The sequence below is a fragment of the Ornithorhynchus anatinus genome, chromosome 16 (assembly GCF_004115215.2).
Source record: "Ornithorhynchus anatinus isolate Pmale09 chromosome 16, mOrnAna1.pri.v4, whole genome shotgun sequence".
NCBI classification, from domain to species: Eukaryota; Metazoa; Chordata; class Mammalia; order Monotremata; family Ornithorhynchidae; genus Ornithorhynchus; species Ornithorhynchus anatinus.
In genome coordinates this window covers 669251-695004 of record NC_041743.1, presented here as the reverse complement: position 1 = coordinate 695004, position 25754 = coordinate 669251, and the positions used below count along the sequence as shown (strand labels likewise).

At 61.7% G+C, this 25754-nt stretch overlaps 1 protein-coding gene across 1 annotated transcript in view; it reads left to right on the top strand.

The window, feature by feature from the left end:
• The window catches only part of NOTCH2 (notch receptor 2), an 83981-nt gene that overhangs the window by 53733 nt on the left and 4494 nt on the right, over nucleotides 1-25754 (top strand). Inside the window, 28 exon segments of the mRNA XM_029081547.1 lie at nucleotides 2978-3211; nucleotides 4047-4202; nucleotides 4711-4899; nucleotides 5612-5725; nucleotides 6381-6494; nucleotides 7658-7891; nucleotides 8653-8763; nucleotides 9692-9884; nucleotides 11246-11394; nucleotides 11786-11899; nucleotides 13031-13150; nucleotides 13790-13942; nucleotides 14788-15016; nucleotides 15612-15813; nucleotides 16359-16512; nucleotides 17103-17287; nucleotides 17709-17841; nucleotides 18983-19228; nucleotides 19437-19549; nucleotides 19838-20337; nucleotides 21315-21662; nucleotides 21961-22103; nucleotides 22203-22413; nucleotides 22573-22669; nucleotides 23167-23335; nucleotides 24056-24357; nucleotides 24702-24849; nucleotides 25341-25438. Coding sequence (XP_028937380.1) covers nucleotides 2978-3211; nucleotides 4047-4202; nucleotides 4711-4899; nucleotides 5612-5725; nucleotides 6381-6494; nucleotides 7658-7891; nucleotides 8653-8763; nucleotides 9692-9884; nucleotides 11246-11394; nucleotides 11786-11899; nucleotides 13031-13150; nucleotides 13790-13942; nucleotides 14788-15016; nucleotides 15612-15813; nucleotides 16359-16512; nucleotides 17103-17287; nucleotides 17709-17841; nucleotides 18983-19228; nucleotides 19437-19549; nucleotides 19838-20337; nucleotides 21315-21662; nucleotides 21961-22103; nucleotides 22203-22413; nucleotides 22573-22669; nucleotides 23167-23335; nucleotides 24056-24357; nucleotides 24702-24849; nucleotides 25341-25438 — 5159 coding nt within the window.

Genomic DNA, 25754 nt, shown 5'->3' with positions numbered 1-25754 from the left:
CTCACCTGTGCCAGGTAGCAGCGGCATGGGAGAGAGTCGAGGGCGGACTCTCAGTTTTACTGCGCGGATCCACTACCAGAACGATCGCAGATGGAGGTGGGGCGTTCTGGGAGAGATGTGTCCATGTTGTTGCCATGAGTCGGACACAACTTGACATCGTAAGATAAAAACGCTAGGGCAGAAACAAGATAATCAGATTGGTCCCTGGCCTCCGTGGTTCTCACAGTCTAAGAGAGAGGGAGAGCAGAGAGCTACATGCCATTTAACATATGAAGAAATGAAGCCCAGAGAAGTTAAGCCACTTACCCAAAGACTGTAAACTCGTCCCTCTAGACTGTAAGGTGATTGTGGGCAGCAAATGTGTCTGTTCTATTGTACTCTCCAAAGTGCTTAGTATAGTGCTCTGGACACAATAAGTGCTCAATAAATACAGTTGAATGATTGAATGAAGCAAGGGGAGGACTTAGGACTTGAAATGGTGCTCTTTTCACTAGGCCACGTGCTAGGAGGCAAAGGGTGGTGGAAGAAGCTGAATTGGTGCTTGACTCCTCTGTCTGGCTCCCCTGGGGGCCTGGAACCCAAGAGCCTTCTCAGGCAGCGCTGCTCCGCTAGGCTCACAGAAATGGTGGCGGAGACCTCCAAGAAAAGCAGGCAGAACTCCTTGGTTGATGCAGAGAGGCGACTGGGGGGTGACAGGGGTCTTTTTCTTTAAAGAATGACCTCAAACCAAGGGCCTCGCCCCAGTCCAGGAGAACTTTGCCTGGGTGAACTGTCTCCCAGCTTGGCTGGAGCCAGGGTAGGGTGGAGCCCATCCCTGGACATCTCTGAGGAAGGACCCAGCCCACCTGGACCGCATGGGCTCATCCTCCGCCTGCCTGGAGGCGGGGGACTGGCTTCAGTGACCCCTGGAGGCCCTCTCTAGGTCTGGAAGCCCCAGGTTTTCTGACGTGTTTTGGAGCTCTCCCCGGAGGGTCGTATAGCATATGGGGTCACGGACTGTAATTACAGTCTCAGGCCTCAGAGACCTGAAGCCAGGCGGCTCCCACGCATGATTTATGCTGCCCACGTTGTGAGAGCAGGCCCCCTAGCTTTGATTCTGGCAGAACGATTTCTTTCTAAGCCAGAGCCTGTGCGGTCTCCCTCAGCGGGACACTGGGCTTTGGGTTCACGGCCGGGGCAGTAATGACTTGCCGTTCCTTGCTGGTACGAATCCGTAGACGCATTTCCTGCTGGGGTCAGGACTCTGGTCTGGGCACTGAGACAATCAGGTGGACACAGGTCAAGCCAAAATGACCTCTTTTGTCTTTTCCCCCTTTTAGGAGAGTGATTCGATGAGGCCATGAGATCCAATCTCCCTAACCCTAACCTCCCTCCTCCCCTCCGTGAGACCCAGTCGAGGTCCCCTGATGGGGAGCCGCTCCGACTCCCAACCTGGCTGGGTATCCTGCCCTGGGTCCGGGGATCCCTGGCTCTGCTGGACTCAGGGAGGGTGCTGGGGCCTACAGCTCCATCCCCACCAGCTGCAAGTATTTGACAATGGGCTGTTTTGGTGATTTTGGCTTCCACCACTTCCCTCTGGCTTCTTGGAGCAATTCAGAAGTTTCCTTCAGTTTAGCCTGGGAAGGATTTGATTACTGAAAGCTGTGTTATCAGTGTCTCTCCTAGCTGTGTGGGTAGAGAGGAAGGAACGCATCTCTGCTTTGAGGCACCCCTTGACCAGGCTCGCTTCTGGGGATTTTGTTGCATGTGCTCTTGGCCTGCCACTGACCTGAGAGGAAGGATGAGGAGCTTGCCCCAACCCCAGAGCTCCTAGCAGACCTGGCCAGGTTGGGCAAGGCCGAGGGAAAGATGCAGGGGCTCACAGTGGGTGGGAAGGGCCAGGGGAGCAAAAGGGGGCCCTCAGGCCAGGTGCCTCCACTCCATACTGGAGCCTTCCCAGGAGGACTGCCACCCCGTCCTCTGGCCCCGGGACCCCAGCTGAGACCCCGAGCCAGGCTTCTTTATACCTCCTCTAAGGGCTAGTGTCTAGTCCCAAGGACCTCTGAGTTTCCACTTGGCTTTTGTTGTCAGGGGCTACTGCCCCTTTTGGGGTAGCCAGACTCTGTGGGAAAAGGGCCGGAGCGACTTGGCCAGAACCGTGGTGATGTACAGCAGCGTCCCTCCCCTTTCTCTCCCCATCCATCCTGTGTGACTCCTCACTCTTCTTGACACCCTCCTGGGACCCTCTTTGCTCTGGGCATCGAAGAGGCTTCCCACTGGCCCTTCTCCCCGCTCACCTATCTTCCCCGTGGGCTCATCTCCCAGGGATTTTACCTCCATGTCTCATTGTTAGCTTAGGGGTCTTTCTAGCAAGGCTCCAGGATCCATCCTAGGTATCAATATTTACTGCACCCCTCCAGGGACAGGGCACACTGTACTTAGCACTTGATGAGGGGTAGTGGGGAACTGGGCCAAGCACTTTGTTCCAAGGAGACTCCACGGGCAGAGTGCTGGTTCCTCCATTAATGGTTCTAAACCCAGTGGTCCCAGTAGGAGAGCTAATTCCTCGGCTAGTTTAACAACAGTGGAGGTGGGAACCCCCATCACCTCCAAGCTGAGCCCCCGTCTCGGTCTCCACGTTATGGAGAAATCTCATCGTGCCCCACCACTTACCTCCCCTGTTCTGGGACTGATCCTTGAAAGAAATGGCGTCGTTTAGTTCATTACTATCCTGGAGTCCCCAGGGATCCTAGGGGGCCAGTATTCGCAGAGTCGACTGATGCCCAGGTTCTCCTCTGCTCGCTAGCTCAAAGCAACTGTGGCCAGGGTGTGACCCGGCGCCGGACTGGGGGGACCCGGATCGAAGGAGTCTCTGGGGGTCGGGGGCTGGGCGGGGCCCTGGGAGGAAGAGGCCCTGGGTAAGCTCCAGGATCCTGTGTGTTGGGGCAAACTGACTGTCACCTCCCCCGGCCATTCGCTTGCTTCCCGGGCCCTGCAGGGCAATTCTGCACAGAGGACGTGGACGAGTGCCAGCTGCAGCCCAACGCCTGCCAGAACGGCGGCACCTGCACCAACCGCAACGGTGGGTACGGCTGCGTGTGTGTCAATGGCTGGACCGGGGACGACTGCAGCGAGAACATCGATGACTGCGCCTTCGCCTCCTGCACTCCGGGGTCCACCTGCATCGACCGCGTGGCCTCCTTCTCCTGCACCTGTCCCGAAGGGAAGGCGGGTAAGTATGGGGATCGCGGGTGGTCCGGCTAATCGGGGCGGGGGGGTGGGGACGGATCTCCCCACGGTAGCTGGAGGCTCCCGCCGCCCCCATAGCCTCTGTCTCCATGCCGAACTGGAAAATCCAGCTCCCGGGTGACTCTTCCGGTTTGGTGGAACGCAAAACCAGCTCGCCACGGGATTCGATTCCCTTGCTTTCCCACGGCAGGAATGGTGGCGCTCTGAAGTAGGTGTGCAAGGAAGCGGGTGGACGCCCTCCCGAAGAAAGTGGGGGTCTAGGGGAACAATCCTCCCTCAAGAGGATTGCAAAATGGAAGTAGGGTACGTCGAGGGAACCCTGAACCCCAGCGGCACCAGATTCCTTAGCCTTCCAGCCACATCCACCTCTCCTTTCAATTTATTTTGGGCCTTCTCTTCCCCTGGAGGGTCCTCCTACCTCGATCCCCACTCACGGCTCTCCCCAGACAGCTCTCCGCTGCGCCCTCAGCCTCCGTGGGGGTGAGCCTGTCCCTCCAAAGAAGACCCTGGGCCGTGGAGCACCGGGGCACTACTGTGGCAGTTGCCTGGCCTGGCCCAGGATTGGCCACTTCCTGCAGTTCCCGACAGGGCTTGGATCCCCAAAGGGCACACCCAAGGAGAGCCCTCTATGTGGGCCTCCAGCTTCACCCAGCCAGGTCCGGCACCGAGGAACTAGCCCAGGGGCTAGTTGGGGCTGCCAGGGAGCAGGGTTTGGGCCAGGATTCCCCCTCCCCCCGACTCCCCTGCCCTGCTCCACCTGGGGCATGGTCCTCTCCTGGAGACCATTCTCACCTCTCTCCTCTGTCTGCCCGCCTCAGGCCTTCTCTGCCATCTGGATGACGCGTGCATCAGCAACCCCTGCCACAAAGGGGCACTGTGTGATACCAACCCACTGAATGGGCAGTACATCTGCACCTGCCCCCAGGGCTACAAGGGGGCTGCCTGCACGGACGACGTGGATGAATGTGCCATGGGTGAGCACGGGAGGCCAGAGTGGGCTCCCAGCAGGGGGTTACCGCCGGGGGGGTGGATGAGTACGCGTTTGGGTTCGGGGGTGTGGGGGGAGTGGGCCGGCCATGAGGGGAATGGGAGCATGCTCCGGCAGGAGAATGGAGATGGAGCCCCGAGATCGGTTGAGGCTGGACGTGCACCCTGCTAGTACATATGCCGTTGTTTCCAAGGAGGTGGGTCCTGCCAGGATCTTGGCAGACACCCCCGAGCCTCCGGCCCAGATGCGGGCCTGGCACCCGCTGGAGTGCTCTGGAGAGCCCAGGCCCATGAACAGTGGAGGGGGGCAAAAGTCACCTTGCTTCCGGAGAGAGACCCAGGCAGAGCCCCATGGGCGCATGGGAGGAACCCAGGGGCTCCTTCCAGGGCTAGTACAGCCATCCACATGCTCACACTCTGCATGGCCCAAGGGCAGATCAGCCGGCCCACCCGCCCAGCCCACCAGATACTGAATGTTGCTTGGGCCCTTCTCAGCCAACAGTAACCCGTGTGAGCACGCGGGGAAGTGCGTGAACACCGAAGGCGCCTTTCACTGCGATTGCCTGAAAGGCTACGCGGGACCACGCTGTGAGATGGACATCAACGAGTGCCACTCAGACCCCTGCCAGAACGACGCCACTTGTCTGGATAAGATTGGGGGCTTCACGTGCCTGTGCATGCCAGGTAGAGGGGGTGTGAGCCTGCTCACCTCCTGTCCGGGCTGCACCGGGAAACTATCTGGCCCGACACGGCTGCGAACCGAATGTTGGGCGATAGTTGGGGCCCACAGGTTGGATGGGGATGGAGGGAGGAAGGAAAGGAGGAAGGGAGAAGGAGCCGGAGGAGGAGGTGTCAGAAGCCATTGTTCTGATGTCTGAAGGCTAAGGCCCATGCCTTAGCAAAGTAATTGCTCCCCGCCTCCACCCACCAGGAGCCCAGGCCCCTTTGCGGGAGTTGAGATCATCTCCTGACCCCTGGTGCTTTCCCAGCGGTGGAGGTCAGAGCCCTGGCTGGCTTTCAGTGGGCTTGTCCCCCTCCCAGCCCTCATCCCTGGTAGACCCCAGCGGTCTGGGTGCCCGTCAGCCCCAAGATTTGGGTGTGGACCCCATTGGCCTGGCACGGACCACCCCTCCCCTGGGTCCCTGCCCTCCCATCCGGTCAACCCAGCTCCATGCCAGAGTTCTAGCAGTTCATGGAGTCAGAATTGATCCCCATTCTGGGACGGGAGGTCGGAGACCCTGTCTTCCACCCTCACTTTCTGTACCCATGGCGTCCTGGCGGGAGAGGGCAGGGAGGGAGGCCCCAGTTCTCTGTCAGCCTGTGGGTGGGCGGGTAGGCTGATGGCCCGGAGACCCTGCCCTCCCTTTCTGAGCCCCGTGTGGCCCATCCGACCCAGGTTTCAAAGGCGTGCATTGTGAACTGGAGATCAACGAGTGTCAAAGCAACCCTTGTGTGAACAACGGGCAGTGTCTGGACAAAGTCAACCGCTTCCTGTGTGTCTGCCCTCCCGGTGAGTGACCCCTGCTCTCCCTGCTGCATCCCCCTACCCCTCCCAATCCCCACCGGGCTTCACAACACTCAGCAGCTTGGCAGCGGGGAGGGAGAAAGCAGGGGCTGGGGGCGCTGAGTGTGCCTGCGTATGTACGTGATTCCAGCTGAGGGGGTGTATTCCATGTGCTGTGGGGATGAGTGTGTGTGTGTGTGTATGTGGGGATTGAGAGTGTCTGCTGCAAGGGCTGGGGGTGTCTGCATGTGCGCATATCCGAGGCTGAGTGTGGCATGTGGTATGGAGCTGAGTGTATATGCGTGTATGCAGGCATGTGGCCGAGTGCTTGTCTGAGTGGGTGGTGTTGAGTGACTGCTGCGTGGGACGGGGGCTGAATGCGCTTGTGGGTTGGGGGAGGGGGTGGCGCTAAGAGTCTGTGCACAAGAGGGTGTGTGGTGGAGCTGAGTGTGTCTGCATGTGTCAGCGTAGCTTGCAATGCAGAGTTCACATAAGACTAAACTCTGGGTTGGGAAAGCTCAGAATAGACCTAGCCCATCTCCCAGTTCCCCGGGGGGGTCCCAACCCACCCTCCCGCAGCCCGGGGCTGCACATCCAGCCAGCAGGGGCCCCACAGGTGGGGCCACTCCGGCTTAGTTTGGGCTCCTCCCTGCCCTTTCAGGCTTCACCGGCCCCGTGTGCCAAATCGACGTCGACGACTGCTCCAGCACCCCGTGCCTCAATGGGGCCAAGTGCATCGACCACCCCAATGGCTACGAGTGCCAGTGTGCCACCGGTGAGTCCTGCCCTGCCCTCCTCACATTTGGTGCCCGCTGCCGCCGCTCTCTCCAAAGCCACGTGCCTGCCGGCCACCCTTCTCAGAGGTCCCGGCCCACTGGAGCTGGTCCCGGCGGAGGGGGGATGGGAGAGGGCCGTGTGAACAACAGTTCTGCTCCTCCGGCTTATGTATGATGTCCCTCAGTCAGGCCTGGGAACAAGGAGGATGGTCCCAGGTGTCCATCCTTCCCCCCCAGCTCCCCGCAACCCTGAGGGCTTTGGCCTCTGAACCAAGCCCCTGGACCCATGGCAAATATCGGGTGAGCCTGGAGCCGGGCTTTTGGGGAGGCCTTTTTTCAATGGGGAAGGGGCCTCGTCTGAGGGCAGGGCGCTGCTCATTTCACCCTGCATCTCCATCCCTTCCTCCCTCCCTCCTCTCTTCCTGCCCGTCTCCCTCTGGGATGATTTGAGCCGTTCCCTCTGCTGCCAATCCCGGCTCCCGGCACGTGGCCGCAGCCTCTGCGGCCTCTTCCCGGCAGCTGTTGGCCATCCCTCCGGGCTTCCCCGGCCAGGCTTGAGCCTGCCGCCATCCCCGACAGCCCAGCTGGGAGCAGGCGGAGAAGCAGTAGGTGGGTGGGTGGGTAGGAGGGAGGAGGAGGGGCATCCCGGCCACTGGGCTAAGCCGGTGGAGGCCGCTGTGCAGACTGGGGTGCCAACCAGCCTCTGAGCCAGAGCTCGGGAGGGAGAAATGGGGGGGAGGTGTCTCAGGGGAGATCCTGGTTGCTCGCCCCTGCCCCACCACCCCATCTCATCACCAAGCATACCAGAAGCAAGGGGCACCGCCGAGCTGGCAGTGGGTGAGATCACCACATCTCTCCCTTGGGAGTGGGACTAGAGCCGAGCCAGCTGGGGAGGGACCCAGGGGACCGCCCCCTTCGTTCCCCGTCTCCCCAGGCCACAGGTCTGCAGTGGGAGGAGGAGGGACGTGGGGACGGTCCGAAGCTAGGGGATGGAGCATCCTTGCGACCAGGGCTCACCGTGCCCAGCCGACAGGCATGTGGCTTCTACCAACTCTTTCTCTGTACTCTCACGAGCGCTTAGAACAGTGCACTGCACACACCGATGGATGGCCGGGCGCTCCCTCTCTGACCGGCCCGGGCCCCTGGGCCACCCGGCTCATAGGTTTCACAGGTCTGCTGTGCGAGGAGAACATTGACAACTGCAACCCCGACCCCTGCCACCACGGCCAGTGCCACGACGGGATCGACTCCTTCAGCTGCGCCTGCAGCCCCGGCTACATGGGCGCCATCTGCAGCGAGCAGATCGACGAGTGCCAGAGCGCCCCCTGCCTGAACGAGGGCCGCTGTATCGACCTGGTCAATGGCTACCAGTGCAACTGCCAACCCGGGACCTCAGGTGCGCCCACTTTTGGGCCCTGGGCGTGTGTGTGCACGGGTGTGCTCCCGTGCACCTTTCATTCAACTGTATTTATTGAGCACTTGCTGTGTGCAGAGCACTGTACTAAGCGCCTGGAAAGTACAATTCAGCAGTAAAGGGGGGGACTGGGGCAGCGGGGGCTTCTCCTCTCCCGTTTGTTCCCTGGAGGGTGGCTGTGGGAGTTGGGTTGGGGATGAGCCCTGCTGCTACTCAGGCTGGAACCCTCCCCGAGCACCCTAAGAGAGAGGGAGAGCGCGTTTAGCCTAGCCCAACCCTTTCCTGTTCGGGGCCGCCGTCGTCCGCTCCCCTGGCCTCCCCGGTACCCGTGTCCGAGGTGGCCCAAGCTCTTTAACATACAGCCCTGATCCTCGCTGGGCCCACACGGGACCCAGGGGCCGTGGCGGACCTATTATATCATTAGGGGAGCCAAGACCCAAAGCCGCGATGGGCCTGGTGCCAGGGGGCCGGAGCTCAAGCCAGGGGTCAAGCAGGGGGCTACTGAGCCAGCGTAGACTCTGGCTTCTGGGTTGCTCTGGCTCTCGGTGGCACCCGGAAACCTCTTCCTTCTGGGTGAGTTTCCTCCCTGCTGCCTATCAAGCTGCCTGCTGGGTCTAACCCTCATCCCCAGTGTAGGAGGGCCTGCGTCTCCCTCTCACCAAACAAGGGGAGTGAGCAGAGAGCTGTCCTCGACGGGCCCTCTCCGCACAGTCCTGACCCGACTCTGGTTTCTCTCTTGGCAGGGGTGAACTGTGAGATCAATTTTGACGACTGTGTGAGTAACCCCTGTGTTCACGGCACCTGTGTGGATGGAATTAACCGCTTCAGCTGCATCTGCTCACCGGGATTCACAGGTAGCAGTCGCTCCAGGGAGGCAGAGCTCTCGGTTGGACCAAGCCTCTCGGCAGGGAGAGGGCCGGCAGGAGGGGGCTGGTAGGGATCTCCTGGAAGGAAATCTTTTTCCCACTTGCCACCCCGTGGTGGTTTCCAGAGGTCCTTTGAGGTCTGAGTTGACAGTAATAATAATGATAATAGTAATGATAATAATGTTCTCCGAGGTATTTGTTAAACTCTTACTGTATGCCAAGCGTTGTACCAAGCATTGTGGTAAATACAGGATAAATTAGGTTGTAAATAGTCCCTGTTCCACATGGGGCTCACAACTAAGGCTAGAGAAGCGGCATGGTCTATGGAAAGAGCACAGTCTGTAAATCAGACCTGGGTTCTAATCCCGTCCCACCACATGTGTGCTATATGACCTTGGTCAAGTCAATTCACTTCTCTGGACCTCCGTTTCCTCATCTGTAGAATAAGAATTCTATATCCACTCTCCCTTCACCTTGGATTGTGAGCTCCATGTGGGACGGATTGTGTCCAGTCTGATTATCTGCTGTCGACTCCAGGGCTGCACGCATTGCTGAGCATATAGCAAGCGTTTAACAAATACCACAGTTATTGTTATTATTCCAAATCTCCCAGTGCAATGCTCCCAGTATCTTGCTCCCCGCCCAGTGCTCAGGCAGTGCCCCACGTGGGTGGAGTGAGCAGAAATCTGGGGAGGGGCAACTGCCGAGTGGACCCCCTGGTGGCAGGCAGGCAGGCCAGGGACCAGGGAAGCCTCTTCCCATGTACCTCTGTTGGCTCTCCGCCTGGGTCACGGCTGAGCCGGGAAGCGGGCAGCCGTCACCCTCTGGCCCTGCCCTTGGCTACGACCGGCCGGCCGGGGCTGGGGAAGTCGGGGTGGAATCCACAGAGTGACCGCAATCCCGTCCCTCCGTGCAGGCCCGCGGTGCCGGGTGGACGTGGACGAGTGTGCCTCGAACCCGTGCCGGCCGGGCGCCACGTGCATCAACAACGTGAATGGCTTCCGCTGCGTCTGCCCCGAGGGGCCGCACTCCCCTGGTTGCTACGCCCCCGTGAACGAGTGTCTCAGCAACCCCTGTGTCCACGGCAACTGCACCGGCGGTGCTGGCGGGTGAGTGCTGCCCCTTCGGTGGCGGTCGCCCACCGTGTCCGCGCTCCACTCACCCGTGTACACTGGGCTTGGATGGCTGGGCCTCCAGCTGCCTCTTTGGCACACGTGGGACCTGGGCCCTGGGCAGTTGGAGGCGAATTTGTCTGGGCCGGGGGAGAGCTGGTCCCAAGGGTTGACTTGGGCTGGTACACCCTGGGCACCTGCCGGGGATGGAGCATTGACACCCGGGAGCCTGCCGGGGACCCTGGACACCCAATCCCGCCGCTGGACAAGGCAACCTTGTGGGTTGGCGGAGGGGCACTGGAAGAGGGAGCGGTCTTGAGTTGGAGCCTCCGATTCCCAGAGCTCAAAGTGGACCTCGAGTCCTGCTTCAGTGTCTAGGGTCTGCTTCTGAGATCCACTCTCTTGGTGGGGTCATCTGTGCCTCCCCTATCCCCTCTCCCCATCAGGTTTCTGGGAGGCAGGATGTGGGAGGAGGAAACTAGGGAGGGAATCGGGAAAAGGGAAGATGTAGTTCCGGAACCGTGGCCCTCAGTCCCTCCCATCCCCAGGGCTTTGAAACCATCCCCAGTGGCAGCTTTCTCTCCCTTCCTTAAAAAAACTCCACAACTTTCCATCCACCATTTACAGCCTCTGAGCTCCACCTTAAACCCTCCCTGCTGCCATCTGTACTCCTTGTCCCCTTAGCCTTGCGTGCCAGCGCACCTCTTAGATGGACCAGGGGATAGCAGATGGGCAGCACCAGGCCAGGGAACAGCAGAGGTATAACACTAGGCCCCAGGACAGCAGAATCCCGAGATCGGGTCCACGTTGGGGATGTCGGTTTCATTGGTTTCAACGGAGGCGAGGGAGCAGCACTTGGTCTGGCTCGCGCAAGGAGCACCATCCCACCCCCAGAATTTTCCGCATGAAGCGAGGGTGGGAATGTCCAGGAGGGGAAGCAGGCTGGTCATCCCTGTGCCCAAGGCAGTGGGATGCCTCCTGCCTCCCCAGGACCCAAGCTCTCTCCCAGGCTGGGCCATGGGCCTGCTCCTGCCACTGTGCCTGGGCCACAGGCCTTGGGTGTGTTTGGTTGGCTAGCAGTATGGCGTAGTGGATAGAGTCTGGGCCTGGGAGTCAGAAGGTCATGAGTTCTACCCCTGGCTCTGCCACTTGTCTGCTGTGTGACCTTGGGCAAATGACTTCACTTCTCTGCATCCTCAGTTACTTCATCTGTTAAATGGAGATTGAGACTGTTGAGCCCCAGGTGGGGCAGGGACTGTGTCCAACCCAATTTGCTTGTATTCATCCCAGCGCTTAATACAGTACTTGGCACATAGTAAGCGCTTAACAAATACCACAATTATTATTATAATTATTAGGTACAAGTGCCTCTGTGAAGCAGGCTGGGCTGGGACCAACTGTGACGTGGACAGGAACGCGTGTGCATCAGCCCCCTGTCGGAACGGGGGGCACCTGTGACCACTTAGCCCCATGGCTACAGGTGCACCTGTAGCCATGGGCTTCAAAGGTGATCCCGTGGGCCCTGCCCCTCCCCATTTCCCCTCACCACCTTGTAGCTTGGGGGGCGGTCCTGCTCGTACTCTGGGAGAGTAAGATCCTGTTGGGGCGGTGGTCCTGGCCTCCTTGCTCATTGGCCATTCTCTAGGGCCGTGCGCCTACACCACCTGGCCCTGACCCGGGTGGTTCTTTGTGGGACAGAGGGTTGGGACTGTCCGGCAGCTGGCCCCCGCGGGCCTCCCGAGTGGCAGTTTGGGGCTCAGGAGGTGAGGCTGCAGCCCCCCACCTGCGACAGCACCTTCGGGGTCACTCTAGTCCCTGGAAAGACCCTGCCCTGGGTGGAATGTGGTGGCATGTGGAGGCCCCCCGCCGGAAACTCCCTGTCTTCCCTCTCTGTCCAGGGCCCAACTGTCAGATCAACATCGACGAGTGTGCGTCCAACCCTTGCCTGAACCAGGGGACCTGCCAAGATGCAGTGAATGGCTATACATGCCACTGCGGGCCGCCCTATACAGGTACGCCCCTCTGCCCCACTGGGCTGGCCGTGTTTGCCCACAGAGTGCTGAGAGGAGGGACCCTGACCTGCAGGGCTCACTTAGTGTGCTCCGAAGGCCAAACGAAAGGAAATGGTCCTAGGTTGCACAGCAGGAGAGATTGTGGAGGGACCCCCTGCCTGTCAGGGACATAATCTCTGGAATGGGCTTCGGGGAGAGTATGGAGCCTTCGCCCCAGGAGTCTGTAAGGAAGAGACAAGTCCCTTTTGTCCTGGGCAGATTAGTCATTCCTCTGTCTGGAGGCAGGGAGCTGGACCGGAAGACTCCTGGGGTCTCCACCAATCTGGGCATCTGGGAATCACTTTCAAATTTGTGTTCGTTGTTGGTCGTTTTGCCTTCCCAAAAATGACCTCAGAGGAAAATGTTGTATCTCAGTCAGCCCCCAGAGCAAATTATTTTGGAGAGTTTGAGTCTCATCTGCTCTGGCCTGTGAAGTTCTGCATTCCAGCCCTGGGGAAATCTGGGCCATCAGAGGAAGGATCTTCCTTTGAGAAATCCCCCTTGACTAGCCCTCCTCCCTTCTGCAGGGAGAATCTCCAGAGCATCTGGGCTCTCCCCTACCTTTCTCTGCCCTCGATGAACTGCAGACAGGAGGCTCTGGCGAGCCCACGGGACATCAGGGAGGGAGGCCTCTGTGGGGCCTCTGGCCTCTCCCTTAGCATGGGTCTGAGGCTTAGGGCCCGGAGCCTTTGTTGCCGGGGTGGGAAGGGAAGGTGGGCTAGGGGAGCTGGGTCGGGAACACCACTCTTCCCTTCAGCCACCTGGTGCCCCCTGGCAGAGGCAGGATGAGGTGGGGCCCATAGCCCACCTGAAACTCCCTGGGCAAAGGGTGGTGAGACTGCTTGGTGAAGGTCAGAGAGAGAGCACCCAGGCTTCTCAGGGCCCCTCCAGAGATCGGAGGTGTTGGCTCAGCCCCTGTCTGGAGACTCTAAGCCAAGAGCCGGGGCCTCCCCCAGGCCAGGCCCAAGGAAGGGCAGGGATATGGCCTGCTTGAGTCCTCTGGCAGAGCTGGCCCAGATCTCTGCCCGGGGTGCCGCGGCCAAGGGAGGGAAGCCGCCCCTCAAGCCCATCTGCGCCTTTTGCTCTCCCAAGGGAAGAACTGCCAGACTGTGCTGGCCCCCTGCGCCCCCAACCCATGTGAGAATGCAGCCATCTGCCAGGAGTCTCCCGACTTCCAGAGCTACACCTGTCTTTGTGCGCCTGGCTGGCAAGGTGAGTGGGGGCCCGGCTGGGACAGGGGGTGGGGAGGAGCACCCACCAATCCTCGGCTCCTTGCCGGGCCACAAACCTGAGGGATAGAGCTAGAAGCTGCGTCTGAAACCTGCAGGGGTCCCTGGGGTCAAGATCTGTGTTACAGACACACCTGGTGGTCTGAGCCACTGATCATCCCATGGGGATGTCCTAGAACCCTCAAAAGCAACCAGTCACCCTCTCTTCCTAAAAAGGGGGAAAGGCCAATCCAAGGAGGCAGTGGGGCCTGGTGGAGAGAACCGAGGGCTGGGAGTCAGGACACCCAGGCTCCGATCGCTGCTTTGCCCTTGACCTGCAGGGCGACTTTGGGCCAGTCTAACATCTCTGAGCCCCAGCTTCCCCAGATGTCTAGGAGGAGAGAGGGGACACTCCCCGAGTGTCTAGTGTCCCTGTGACCCCCTCACCAGCCCAGGCAAGATGAGTCATGGTGCCAGCTTCTTCTGCTTGTGCCCAGCTGGCCAGAAATGGCCAGGACAGAGAAGGAAAAGATGGCTGGGCTCCCTTGTTAGAGACTGCTCCCCCAAAGTCCCACAGTCCTCCACGGGAGGAGGGGGAGAGGGAGGGAGGGCTTGGGTCCAAGCGCCACCATCTCTGTCACAGGTCAGCGGTGCACGAGAGACATTGACGAGTGCCTGGCCAGGCCTTGCCTGCACGGCGGCCTCTGCCACAACACGCCAGGAGGCTACATGTGCGACTGTCTCCCAGGCTTCAGCGGTGTGGACTGCGAGGAGGACATTGATGACTGCCAAGCCAGTGAGTGGCCCGTGGCTCCGGGCCTGTGTGGTCCCTGTCTTCACCCTCGCCCCATCACCCACAGAAGGGAGGAGGAGGGCGGGAGAGAAGAGGAAGCAGGCAAACCTTGTGGTCATCTCCCATGGGACAGATGGTTTGGGTTAGTAAAGCCCAGGAAGCGTGCAGGCCGGGTGTTCTGTGGGTCTCGCAGCCGGGCGGGCCTGGACGGTCTGTCAGGGGAGTGTGACACTGAACGATCTGCCGGGGAGTGCGGGGCCGAATGGTCTGCCAGGAGAGTGCAGGCTGGGGAGCCACCATCTGGAAGAGCCAAGAAAGAATTTGTCCCCCTTCCGGATCCACTGACTGACTGCCTGCCTGTCCTTGGAGCCCCTGCTGGGGCCAGTGCCCGGTCCTTCCCCGAGGATGACCACAGGGGAGGGATGGAAGGCGGCCAACGAATGGGTACTCCCGGGGGTGGCCGGCGGGACCCAGCGGGGCTGGGAGCTCCAAGCTCCCTGGCCTCTGGCGGCGGGGAGGCTGTGGTTCCCCCTCCCCAAAGGCAGGGGTTGGGAATTCTTCCCCATTTATCCCCCGAACGGGAATATGCGGCTTGCTAGCTGGAGACCCCATTCCCCCGGTCCTGACTGGCAAATCCCAAGACCCTGCTCGTTTGGTGTGCGGGGTGCAGCACAGCACCCATGCCAGCAGTGTCAAGCAGGTGGCCGGCAGGTCCCCAGAGGCCCCAAGGGAAGGTGGGAAGAGAGCCAAGCTCTGCAGAGCCCAGCCCTTGTGCCCTCCCCGACCCCCGCCACCTGCCCGGAGAGATCATGCCGTGCCCCAGAGCCACGTGTCGGGTGCCCTCGCAGATCCTTGCCAGAACGGCGCTACCTGTGTGGACGAGGTCAACGCCTTCTCCTGCCTCTGCCGGCCGGGCTTCCACGGGGACAAGTGTCAGACGGACGTGGACGAGTGCCTGAGCGAGCCGTGTGCCAACGGCGGCATCTGCACCGACTACGTCAACAGCTACACCTGCCAGTGCCAGCCTGGGTTCGATGGCCCTCACTGCCAGCACAATATTGACGAGTGCACTGACAGGTGGGGGTCAGCCCCTTCCTCCTGCCCCGTCGCCCGCTCCCTTCCTGCCTCGCTCAAGGATCTAGCAGACGTGGCCACCTCCTCTTAGGAGACACCTTCATCTGCCTCTCTGGCCTCTGTGTACACTCACTGAGGGTCTGCTTGATCTCTGCACCTTAGAATTAAGGCTCCGGGTGAGGGCAGAATCCGGGGATGAGGGGGATGTCTCCCGCCTCTCTCTCTCTCTCTCTCTCTTCCACTCCACGTACCCATTCCCCATCCGTCTGTCCCCCCCTACTCCAGCCAGCATGGAGAAGGGAAAATTGGGGATTTGGAATGGGAGGGGCAAGTGAGATCAAGGATGGAGAAGGGAGAGTCAGGGGTATGGGATGGTCTATGCTCACTGGGGGAGATTCAGGAGTGGAGAGGGGAGAGTCAGGGGTGTAAAGTGGTCTATCCCTAACCGTGAGGATGCTGATGTTCAGGATGGCCATTGGCTCCCAGGTGAAGGGTGGGATCTCAGGGGTCAGGGGCAGGCCCCTGGCAGTCAGTGTGATCAGCTGTCCGGCAAGAGCCAGCCGCGTCCCTGATTTCCCCGTGCTCACTCCTCTCCCAGCTCCTGCTTCAACGGCGGCACGTGCCTGGACGGGATCGGGACCTTCACCTGTCAGTGCCCCGTGGGCTTCTCCGGCCCCTTCTGCCTGCAGGAGACCAACGAGTGTGAGTCACACCCGTGCCTGAACCAGGGGACCTGTGTGGACGGACCGGGCACCTACCGCTGCAGCTGCCCCTTGGGATACACCGGGACCAACTGCCAGGTACCGGCCGCAGCCGACAAGGACCCCGCTTGGCACGCCTAGGCCTGGGCCGACAACGGCCCCGCTCGGCATTCTCAGGCCATGGTCACCCCAAAGCGGAGGGCTTGAGCTGAGACCCCGGTGGGAATCTGTCTAGCTGGAATCTCCCCAGCTGGTCCTCATCTCCTCAGGAAACACGAGTGGCCCTGGTCACGAGGCTGCTTCTGGGAAGTGGGGATGGGCAAAGGTGCGCAGAAGCAGTGGAGATGAGATTGGCGGGGGTGGGGAGAGACCCGGCCTGGGCGTAAGGGAGACGGATCGGGCAGCGCAGAACCAAGCCTAGCGGATCAGCCCCGCCGAGAGCCACGTTGGCAGCCGAGCGGGCAGGCGGGCGGCCACCTGCAGCCTTCCGTGCTGCCGGTGGCAGGCGTTGGTGGGGCCGGGCCCCCTCCCTCGGGTTCGGGAGGCTTCGGCCCGCCCTTCGCCGGATGACTTCGGCCGCTGAGACCCTCGTCCGAGAGGACCGGATCCGGCAGGCGGCTGAGGTGAAGGTGCATCTCTTCCAGACCCTGGTGAACCTGTGCAGCCGGGCTCCTTGCAAGAACAAAGGCACCTGCACCCAGAGGAACACCGAGACCCTGTGCCTGTGCCCCTCGGGCTGGGCGGGGGCCTACTGTGATGTGCCCAACGTTTCCTGTGCAGTGGCTGCCTCCCGCAGGGGTGAGTCTGGCGCCACAAGCCGCTGCCCTCCGCTCTCCGCTGCCACCGCCCGCTACCCTCCCCTGCCGCCACTCTCTGCCCTCCACTGCCACTGCCCTCTGCTCTCCTTTGTTGCCACCCTCTACTCTCCACTGCCGCTGCCATCTGCTCTCCAGTGCCCTCTGCCTCTGCTGCTGCCTTCTGCTCTCCATTGCCAGCGTCCTCTGTTCTCCACTGCCACTGCTTCTCTCCGCTCTCTGCTACTACCGCTGTCGCTGCTGCTGCTGCTGCTTTCTGCTCCAGGGAGTTGGGGGTAGAGCAGCAGGGAGAAGCACAGCAGGAACCAAAGGTGGTGAGGCCGAGGGGAGAGGGGAATGTGGCAGAAACCGTGGGTCCCGGGGCTCATCTCTGGGGTTCCCAGCTCGCAACCCCTCGGGAAGGTGCTTCTGCATTAAACTGGTGTTCCCTGAGACCCGTGGAGGTGAGGGGGTGGTTCCAGGGGGCCACGGTGATGGGGGTAGCAAGACAGCTGTAGAAGCTGATCCCGGAATCCACCCCTGGCCCGGGGAGTTGGCTCCGGTGACCTTTCTGATGTCTACGTCTCCTCGCAGGTGTGGCCGTGGATCGCCTGTGTCAGCACTCTGGCACCTGTATCGACACGGGCAGCACACATCGCTGCCAGTGCCCGCTGGGCTACACTGGCAGCTACTGCGAGGACCAGCTGGATGAGTGTGTCCCCAATCCCTGCCAGCATGGTGCCACCTGTAGGGGCTACGTGGGTGGCTATGAGTGTGCGGTGAGTGGGCAGGGCACAGGGCAGCTCCTGGGGGGACGGCTGATACCATGGAGGGGTGGGGAGGGTCATGGCTCTCTCCAGAGCCCAGTGCTGCTCTGGCCGGCTTGCTCCCACGGACCTTGGAGACTGGCTGGCCCAGAGGGGTAGGGCAGGGCTACCAGGCCCTCCTGTGAGTGCTCACTGCGCTGGACGAGGGACCGGGCGGAGGGAAGGTCTGACTCTCCAACGAGATCGTTTCTGGCCCCTCCGGGCAGGCCACTTTGGGGATGGGAGAACCAGACGGTTTTGGGAGGCTCAGGGAACCTGAGCCCAGGAGTTGGGTTGGCCCCGACGATGGGTGAGGCCTCCTGGCCTGCTAGCGGCCTTGCCCCTACTGGCCGACAGGCTGACCTCTTCTTCTCTACGTGGGCTTCCCCTGCAGTGTGTGCCGGGCTATGAGGGGGTAAACTGCGAGTACGATGTGGACGAATGCCAGTTCCAGCCATGCCAGAATGGGGGCACCTGCATCGACCTGGTGAACCACTATAAGTGCTCCTGTCCACCGGGCACCCGAGGTATGAACCTGACCATCCTGTTCTCGGCTCCCAGCCTGGCCCCGGGCTCCAGGGACCGGGAGCTACTGCCAGCACAGCTAGTGTGCCGGAGCCAAGCCCGGGGCTGTGGGGGCTTGGGGAGCACGGTCTCCTCTGTGGAGGATCCAGACCCCTTCCTGCTCCGGTCATGTCACTGCTCCGGCCTCAGCCTGCTCTGGTCGTGCTCCTCCAGTCCTGCCATCCTCAAGGATGGTGTTATGCACATGATCCCAGTTCATTCTGGGCCTGCATAGAGCAGAGGCCATAGGGTGGCACATTGTCCATCCCGGAGGATGGGATGTCAGCAACCCAGCCCGAACCCGGCTGGCTGAGCCCGGCCCTGGGCTTCAAGGTGTCCATCGGGCATCGGCAGGGCAGCTGTCTGAGGCTGGAGAGCGTTTCCCCACCTGCCCGCTGCCCCTTCACCTATCCGGCACCATCGCTGCCTCAGTCAATTCCCGCTCCTCCGCTACAGCCACCACCCCCACCTCTGCTCCTTGGTCTGGTTTCATTCTCCCTTCTTGTGGGCTGGGATTCATTTCCCTCTTAGACCATGGTGGAGGTGTCCCTCTCCCCTCTCCACCCCTTCTCACCTAGGGCGCCCAGTCCTGTTCCCCTGCCCCGACCAGGGGAGGAAGGAGTCAGGGTGTGGTGAGGTCTGCACCTGGGGCCAGGGCAGAGGGAGGAATCAGAGTGCAACCGAGGGAATGACACAGGCTCCCTTAGCCCAGAGAAGAGGCAGTTGGAGGGTCAGGTGGGTCAGGCTTGGCAGTGCCCTCCCTTGTTTCTCCCCAAAACTCAGAAAGGATGCCCTGAAAAGGGTCAGGAAACGGTGTCGATGGGTAGAGAGGGTGCAGTGCCAAGGAAGCTGAGGCAACTCTACCCTCTCCTCGAGTTTGGGGCAAGGCTGGGCCCAGCCGGAGGGGCCACTCTGAAGGAAACCAGCTGGAGGGAAACTGTAGAGGAGCCTATAGGGATCCCTATGGGGCATCTGGGCAGCTTCAGACCCCTCGGGAATTCTCTGCACCCCTTTCTGACTACACACGTGTGTGTGTGTGTGTGTGTGTGTGTACTTGTGTGTTGTGCATGCACGCACTCATGTGTGACTCATCTGCCCTCACAGGCCTCCTGTGCGAAGAGAACGTGGACGACTGTGCCGCAGACGCAGGAGGGCCCCGCTGCCTCCACGGGGGCCAGTGCGTGGACCAGATCGGAGGCTTCAGCTGCCACTGCCTGCCGGGCTTTGCGGGCCAGCGGTGCGAGGGGGACATCAACGAGTGCCTCTCTAGCCCTTGCCATGCCGAAGGCAGCCTGGACTGCATCCAGCTCACCAACGACTACAAGTGCTCCTGCCGGAGTGCCTTCACCGGTATGAGTGCCCCGCTACCCTCACCCTGCTCCCTCAGGCCTCACCCCTCACCCCTGTTGGCAGTAGACCTAGCTGCCCAGGACCTGCAGCCACACACTTGCCAACTCAGCTGTCCTTCCATGGGTCCTGCCCCATCCAGTGCTCTAAGCCCTGGGCCGTGGTCAGCAGGCTTGGGCCTCCATGTCCTCTCCCTTTTCTGCCCCTTCAGGTCGCCGCTGTGAGACCTTCATGGACGTGTGTCCCCAGATGCCCTGTCTGAATGGAGGCACTTGCATGGGAGCCAGGCACATGCCCGATGGTTTCCTTTGTCTCTGCCCCCCGGTAAAGGTCTCTCCCGGGAGTGGGACAAGTCAGGGAGCTGAAGGGTCATGGTGGAGGGTTGGGGTGAGGGTCTCTTCTCTCCCTCCTCATCTACCCAGATCTCCTCCTCCTCTGGCCAATCCAGCCCAGGCTCCATGGGGCCAACTGGACTCTGAGCTTGCAGGCAGGCTCTTCTTCTGGAGCCGACAGGAGATCGGGGGAACACGGGGCCCAGGGGAGGATGCGGGCATGCCGAAGGGGGGACCTTCAGGAGAGCAGTGGCCACCAGCTCTCTTTCTCTTCCCTCAGGGCTTCTCAGGGATGAGGTGCGAGAGCTCCTGTGGCCAAGTGAAGTGCAAGAAGGGGGAGCAGTGCATGCAGACTGGCGCGGGGCCTCGCTGCTTCTGCCCCCGGCCCCAGGACTGCGCTCCCGCTTGTGCCAGCGGCCCCTGTCAGCACGGCGGCACCTGCCTCCCTCAGCGCCAGCCCCCTTACTACAGTTGCCGCTGCCCCGCGCCATTCCGCGGTGGCCGGTGTGAGCTGATGGTGGCTCCCACTAGCGCTCCCACATGCCTGCGCCAGAACTGTGCCGACAAGGCCCGGGACGGCATCTGCGATGAGGACTGTAACAGCCACGCCTGTCAGTGGGACGGGGGCGACTGCTCGCTCACGGTGCCTGACCCCTGGGTCAACTGCTCCTCCCCACTGTCCTGCTGGGACCACATCAACGGCCGCTGCGACGAGCTGTGCAATACAGCCGAGTGCCTCTTTGACAACTTTGAGTGCCAAGGGCCCAGCCGGGCTTGCAAGTAAGGGCGTGTGCTTCGGGGCTCCGGGCACTAACCCTGGTCTCCCTGCTCCCTCTGCTGACTGCTTCTTCCCTGAGCCACCCCATCCCTTTCCTGCCCTGATGCCCCTGCCGCTCAGTGGGCACTTGACCTCTGCCCACTCATCCTCCCTCCAGGAAGTGACTCTGGGAAGTCACGTGAACCTCCCCCAAGGCAGCTTCCCACCCTTCCACCTCAACCTGCCCACCTGGGGGTTGGACAGAAAGGTTTGGGCCCCTCCTGCCTGCTCTCCTATGCAAAAGTCAGCAGGAGGGTCTAATCAAGTGAGAGTCCTCCCCCTCGTGCCCAGGCCCTGAGTTGTAGTTGAGGATGTTGGGGTGGGGGGCCTGCTTTCAACCCCAAGGCCAGGCCTACAGACTCTAGGAAGCACCAGGTAGCCCGGCCTGCTCCCAGCTCTGCCCCCACTGAATAGTCACTTCCCTCAGCATGCACAGGCCCGGAGCCAGCTTTGCCACGACACCAGAGATTTCCAGAGCTTGGATGATCGGGGAAGGGAAGGACAGCTTGGGCAGAGACAGGCTGAGGGCTTTGGCGTTCTTGTCCCCAGATAATGTTCCTCCAGGAAAGCTGGAGAAAATTTTTCTGGGGACTGGCTTTGACAGAGGTTTTCTAGAGGAATGTGATGCTGTCCTCCCTGCACGAGTGAGCTGAAGATTCCCACACACCCCGGGGCAGGCCTTCCCCAGCCCTCCGCTCTCTACCTCACTGTTCACCAGCACCCCCAGTGATGGAGACGATGGATTCAGTTGGGCCGAGAGTCGGCAGGCTTGGCCTCCCAGAGTCCCATCCGCCTTCTCCCGCAGTGATCCAGAGTGATGCTTGGTAGGCTAGGAGCCACCTGGTGCCGACCGATCGGGGTGCCTTCAGGCGGCAATTGGGCGGGGGGACTCCTGGCCCAAGGGGTTTGGGTCTGTGACTTCACCCCCTGTCCGCTGCAGGTATGACAAGTACTGTGCCGACCACTTCAACGATGCCCACTGTGACCAGGGCTGCAACAGCGAGGAGTGCGCCTGGGACGGGCTGGACTGTGCCGCCGGGCAGCCGGAGAACCTGGCCGAGGGGACTCTAGTCATCGTGGTGCTGCTGCCCCCCGAACAGCTCCTGCGGGATGCCCGCAGCTTCCTGAGGGCTCTGGGCACGCTGCTGCACACTAACCTGCGCATCAAGCAGGATGCCCAGGGTGCCCTCATGGTCTTCCCCTACTATGGCGAGAAGACGGCAGCCTCGAGAGGGTTGGCCCGCACCCAGCGAGCCCTGCCCCGGGAGAGCGAAGAGGAAGTGGCCGGGTGCGTGGCATCAGTGGTCTTTTCTCCCACCGAGCTCTCCCAGGGCAGCCGAGAGGCTGCCGGGTTGCAGCCAGAGGCTGCTGCTGCAAGCTCAGATGGTTCACCGAGGCGGGGGCTGACCCGGGGTGGGCCTGTAGCTGGAGCTCAGGCTCTGCTGTGCTGGGAGGCCAGGAAATCCCGGTTCTGGGGATGAGGGCAAGGGCCCTGTTGCCTTGCCTCTTCCGAGGGTGAGGGGTGGCGGTGGGCACAGGGAGCCTCTCCAGTGACCCCTGGTCTCTCTCTCTCCTGGTGACCCCAGCTCCAAGGTCTACTTGGAAATCGACAATCGCCAGTGCGCCCAGGCCTCGGACCAGTGCTTCAAGACCACAGATGCCGCTGCGGCCCTCCTGGCATCGCAGGCTATCCAGGGCACCTTATCCTACCCACTTGTATCAGTCCTGAGTAAGTGGCTCAGGGCTGGAGCGTGGTCAGGGAGGGGAGGGGAGCCCCGGGTCCTCATCCCCATCCTGGACTGAGCCACCGGGCCGTTGGACTCCGCAGGTGAACCCCTAGATCCAAAACAAACGCAGATGCTCTACCTGCTGGCCGTGGCCATCGTGGTTGTCCTCTTCGTCCTGTTACTGGGGGTCATCGTGGCCAAGCGGAAGCGGAAACACGGCTCTCTCTGGCTCCCTGAAGGCTTTGTCCTGCGTCGCGACTCCAGCAATCACAAACGCCGCGAGCCTGTTGGGGAAGATGCGGTGGGACTCAAGTAAGGGTGCTCAAGGCTTCCCAGCCAACCCCCACGGCCTCTGGGCCGTGCCCGCTGGGTGCCTCCCCTCCTCCGGTCCCTTGGGCCACCCTGCCACGGTCGGGGAGAGGCATTGGCCACTCTCTCACACCGCTGCCTCCTCTGGTCTTCCCCTGCCAGGAACCTGTCGGTGCCAGTTCCAGAAGGGAGCTTGATCGACTCTGGCCCTGGCCAGCGTTGGCTGAGTGATGGGGGACCCCAGTCCAAGAGGGTTAAGGTAAGAGGCTGCCGGTGCATCAGCCGGTGGGCAGTCAGTCCCTGGAGCCTCTCCTCGGGTCTCCCCGGGCTGTGGGCAGAGGGGCTGAGACCATGAGACCACCCCCAGAAGACCAGAGTGGACCTGCATCTCTCTTTGGGAAGGCACCAGGTTCCCCCCTCCACCACCTCCCATTCACACCCAACTCCCTCTGGGGCACAGCTCATGACAGGCATAGGCCCTTGTTGTTGCTGCCATTTTTCCTCCCAAGCCTGTGGGCGCTCCCTCCCACCAGATGGGAAGCCAGAGAAGAGACTGGGGGAATTTGAGATCAGTCCACCTGCAGGCCCTGTGTGGAGTCAGTCAGGAAGAGTCCAGAGAGACCAGAGGCTGGAAGACTGTGGCTGGGAGTGGGAGGGCAGGCAGGATGATAGGGAAAGGGAGGGAGAAATGGCCAGATGGAGCCGTGTGGGGACGGTTGAGCCGTTTGGAACCAGACACGCTGGAATCCCTCCCAGACCGAGGATCAGGCCTTGCTGCCAGAGGATACTGACCCTGTGGACCGGCGCCAGTGGACGCAACAGCACCTTGAAGCAGCAGACATCCGCAGGGCCCCATCGCTGGCCCTGACGCCGCCCCAGGCTGAGCAGGAAACAGATGTGCTGGATGTGAATGCCCGAGGGCCAGGTAGGTGGTGGCCGCACAGCCTCCTCCCCCCCAGATCCCACTTGCGTCACTGACCCATCTCTCCCCGGGCAGGGTGGTTGTAGGGGCTGCAGGCAGTGAGGGAGGGGAGGGTCACAGTTGGGGAGAGCCAGTTGCAGAGCTCAATCCATCCTCATCTCAGCCCCCACAATTTGATGGGAACGGGCAGGAAGGCAGGTGGGAGGCCGACGTTTCCTACATCTTGGACCGAAGCTGGAACTGCCTCTCTGGGGGCTGTGAGAGTCCGCCTCCCCCAACCCCAGACACAGAGCCCTGCACCTTGGGGCTCTGTGGCAAACAGTCACAGCTTGCCCGGGCCCCAGGCTGTCCGCGGCTCAAACGGGGATTGCTGTTGCCCCCTCAACGTTGCCAGCACCAGCGACCCTGGAAAAACCAGTCATGTGTCCCACGGGGCGCTCCCCGATAGAGGGGTGGACTTGGCCTCTCCTGCCGGGGGGCCAGGAAGCCGGGGGGGTCGGCAAGCTCCAGGCTGCCGGACAGGTCTAGGCCTTCTGGGACCCGCCCACACCCCAGGGCTGGTTCTGGGTCCCTTGGCTCCAGAATCAGGTACCTGCACCGGGCCAGGGCTGTCCAGAGTGCGGGCGGTCGCCATCCCCAGTGGGCTGCCTGTGGAGGACCGCCTCACTTCCCTAGGTGGGGCAGCTCCCCACTGAGACTTCTCTGCTCTTTCCTCCCTCCCAGATGGGTGCACCCCCCTTATGCTGGCCTCTCTCAGAGGGGGCAGCTCAGACCCGAGCGATGAGGACGACGAAGCCGAAGATTCCCCTGCCAACATCATAACGGACCTGGTCTACCAGGGTGCCAGCCTGCAGGCCCAGACGGACCTCACGGGCGAGATGGCCTTGCACCTTGCAGCCCGCTACTCCAGGGCCGACGCCGCCAAGCGCCTGTTGGATGCGGGGGCTGATGCCAATGCCCAGGACAACATGGGGCGCTGCCCGCTCCATGCAGCCGTGGCAGCCGACGCCCAAGGCGTCTTCCAGGTTGAAAGCTGCAGAGGGGAGGGGTGGAGGCTCCCGGTTCCCACAGCCCCCGCCAACCCCCACCAGGCCCCTCCGGGGCAACTGGCTGTGGCTTCAAGCCTAGTTCCCTCAGGCGAGCAGCCCCGCAGGTTTTCCCTCTTGGCGCTGGGTCTTTAAAAGGCCCCTAGGGGCTAGGGCCCACGGTGATGTGCACCGTCTTCTGGGGAAACTCATGCCTGCCTGGGATTGACTGGTCCCCCTAAGCCCTTCGAGTCCTCCTTCTACTCGAAATGGACAGATACCTCTAGGCTGTTCTACTTTCTTAGGGGACCACAGTTCCCCTGACCAGCATTTCCATCTTCCAGATCTTAATCCGCAACCGGGTGACGGATCTCGATGCCCGCATGAATGATGGCACCACCCCTCTGATCCTGGCCGCACGCCTGGCCGTGGAAGGGATGGTGGCTGAACTGGTCAACTGCCAGGCGGACGTGAACGCTGTGGATGACCACGGTAACGGCTGAGGGGGTGCGCTAGGAGGGTTGGGGCCGGGGGGAGCCCCGGGCCGTTGGGCCGTGGCAGCCATGCTTGCCGAGGGTGCCCGGCCCTGAAGCCCCGAGGCTCCAATGGGGTTGCCGGCCGCTGTGAGGCACCGAGAGGCATTGTCATCCTGATCTGACATTTTTGGGAGGCCAGGGGTGGCATTCACCACTCAGGGGCTGCCGAGAGTTGGGATGGCCAGGAAGGCAGCACCCAGGGCCAGGCAGGCAGAGGGGGGTGGTGTCCCAGCATAAGCTGGATCCCTCAAGCAGGCTTGAACTTTTGTAGCCCAGCTGTTTCCGTGCCGCTGGGGTGCGAGATGGGACTTCCTGTCTTGGTCGTCCCCTGTCCGGGCTGATCTCCTTGGGCTCCTTGTCCCCTAGGGCAGGGGGCTTGCAAACATCAGGCACCTCAGGCACAGATACCCCTGCGCTCTCCCAGCTGATGGTGTTTCCTCCCTGCAGGAAAGTCGGCTCTTCACTGGGCAGCCGCTGTCAACAACGTGGAGGCCACGCTTCTGCTGCTGAAGAACGGGGCCAACAGAGATATGCAAGACAACAAGGTATTGCCCTCTCACACACTTTCAGCCTCGACCCCCATCGGTGATCCTGGACCACCGTGGAAAGTCCGCCTAGAGAGGAGACTGAAAGGGCCCTGCACGGCCTGGGGAGGGGTAGGGGGGCCCGCCGTTCCCCAGATACCTCTCCAGCAGGGTGAGGGGCACCTGTTGGAGCTGGATGGGGCCGGGGGGGCTGCCATGCAGGGTTGATATTGGCACAAAGAGATCTCCCCTCCCCTCAGCAGAGACTGGGGAAGGCAACCAGTTTGTCTCGGTTCCCTCCCGAAGTAGCAGAAACTGAAAAGATGAGCAGGTTCCA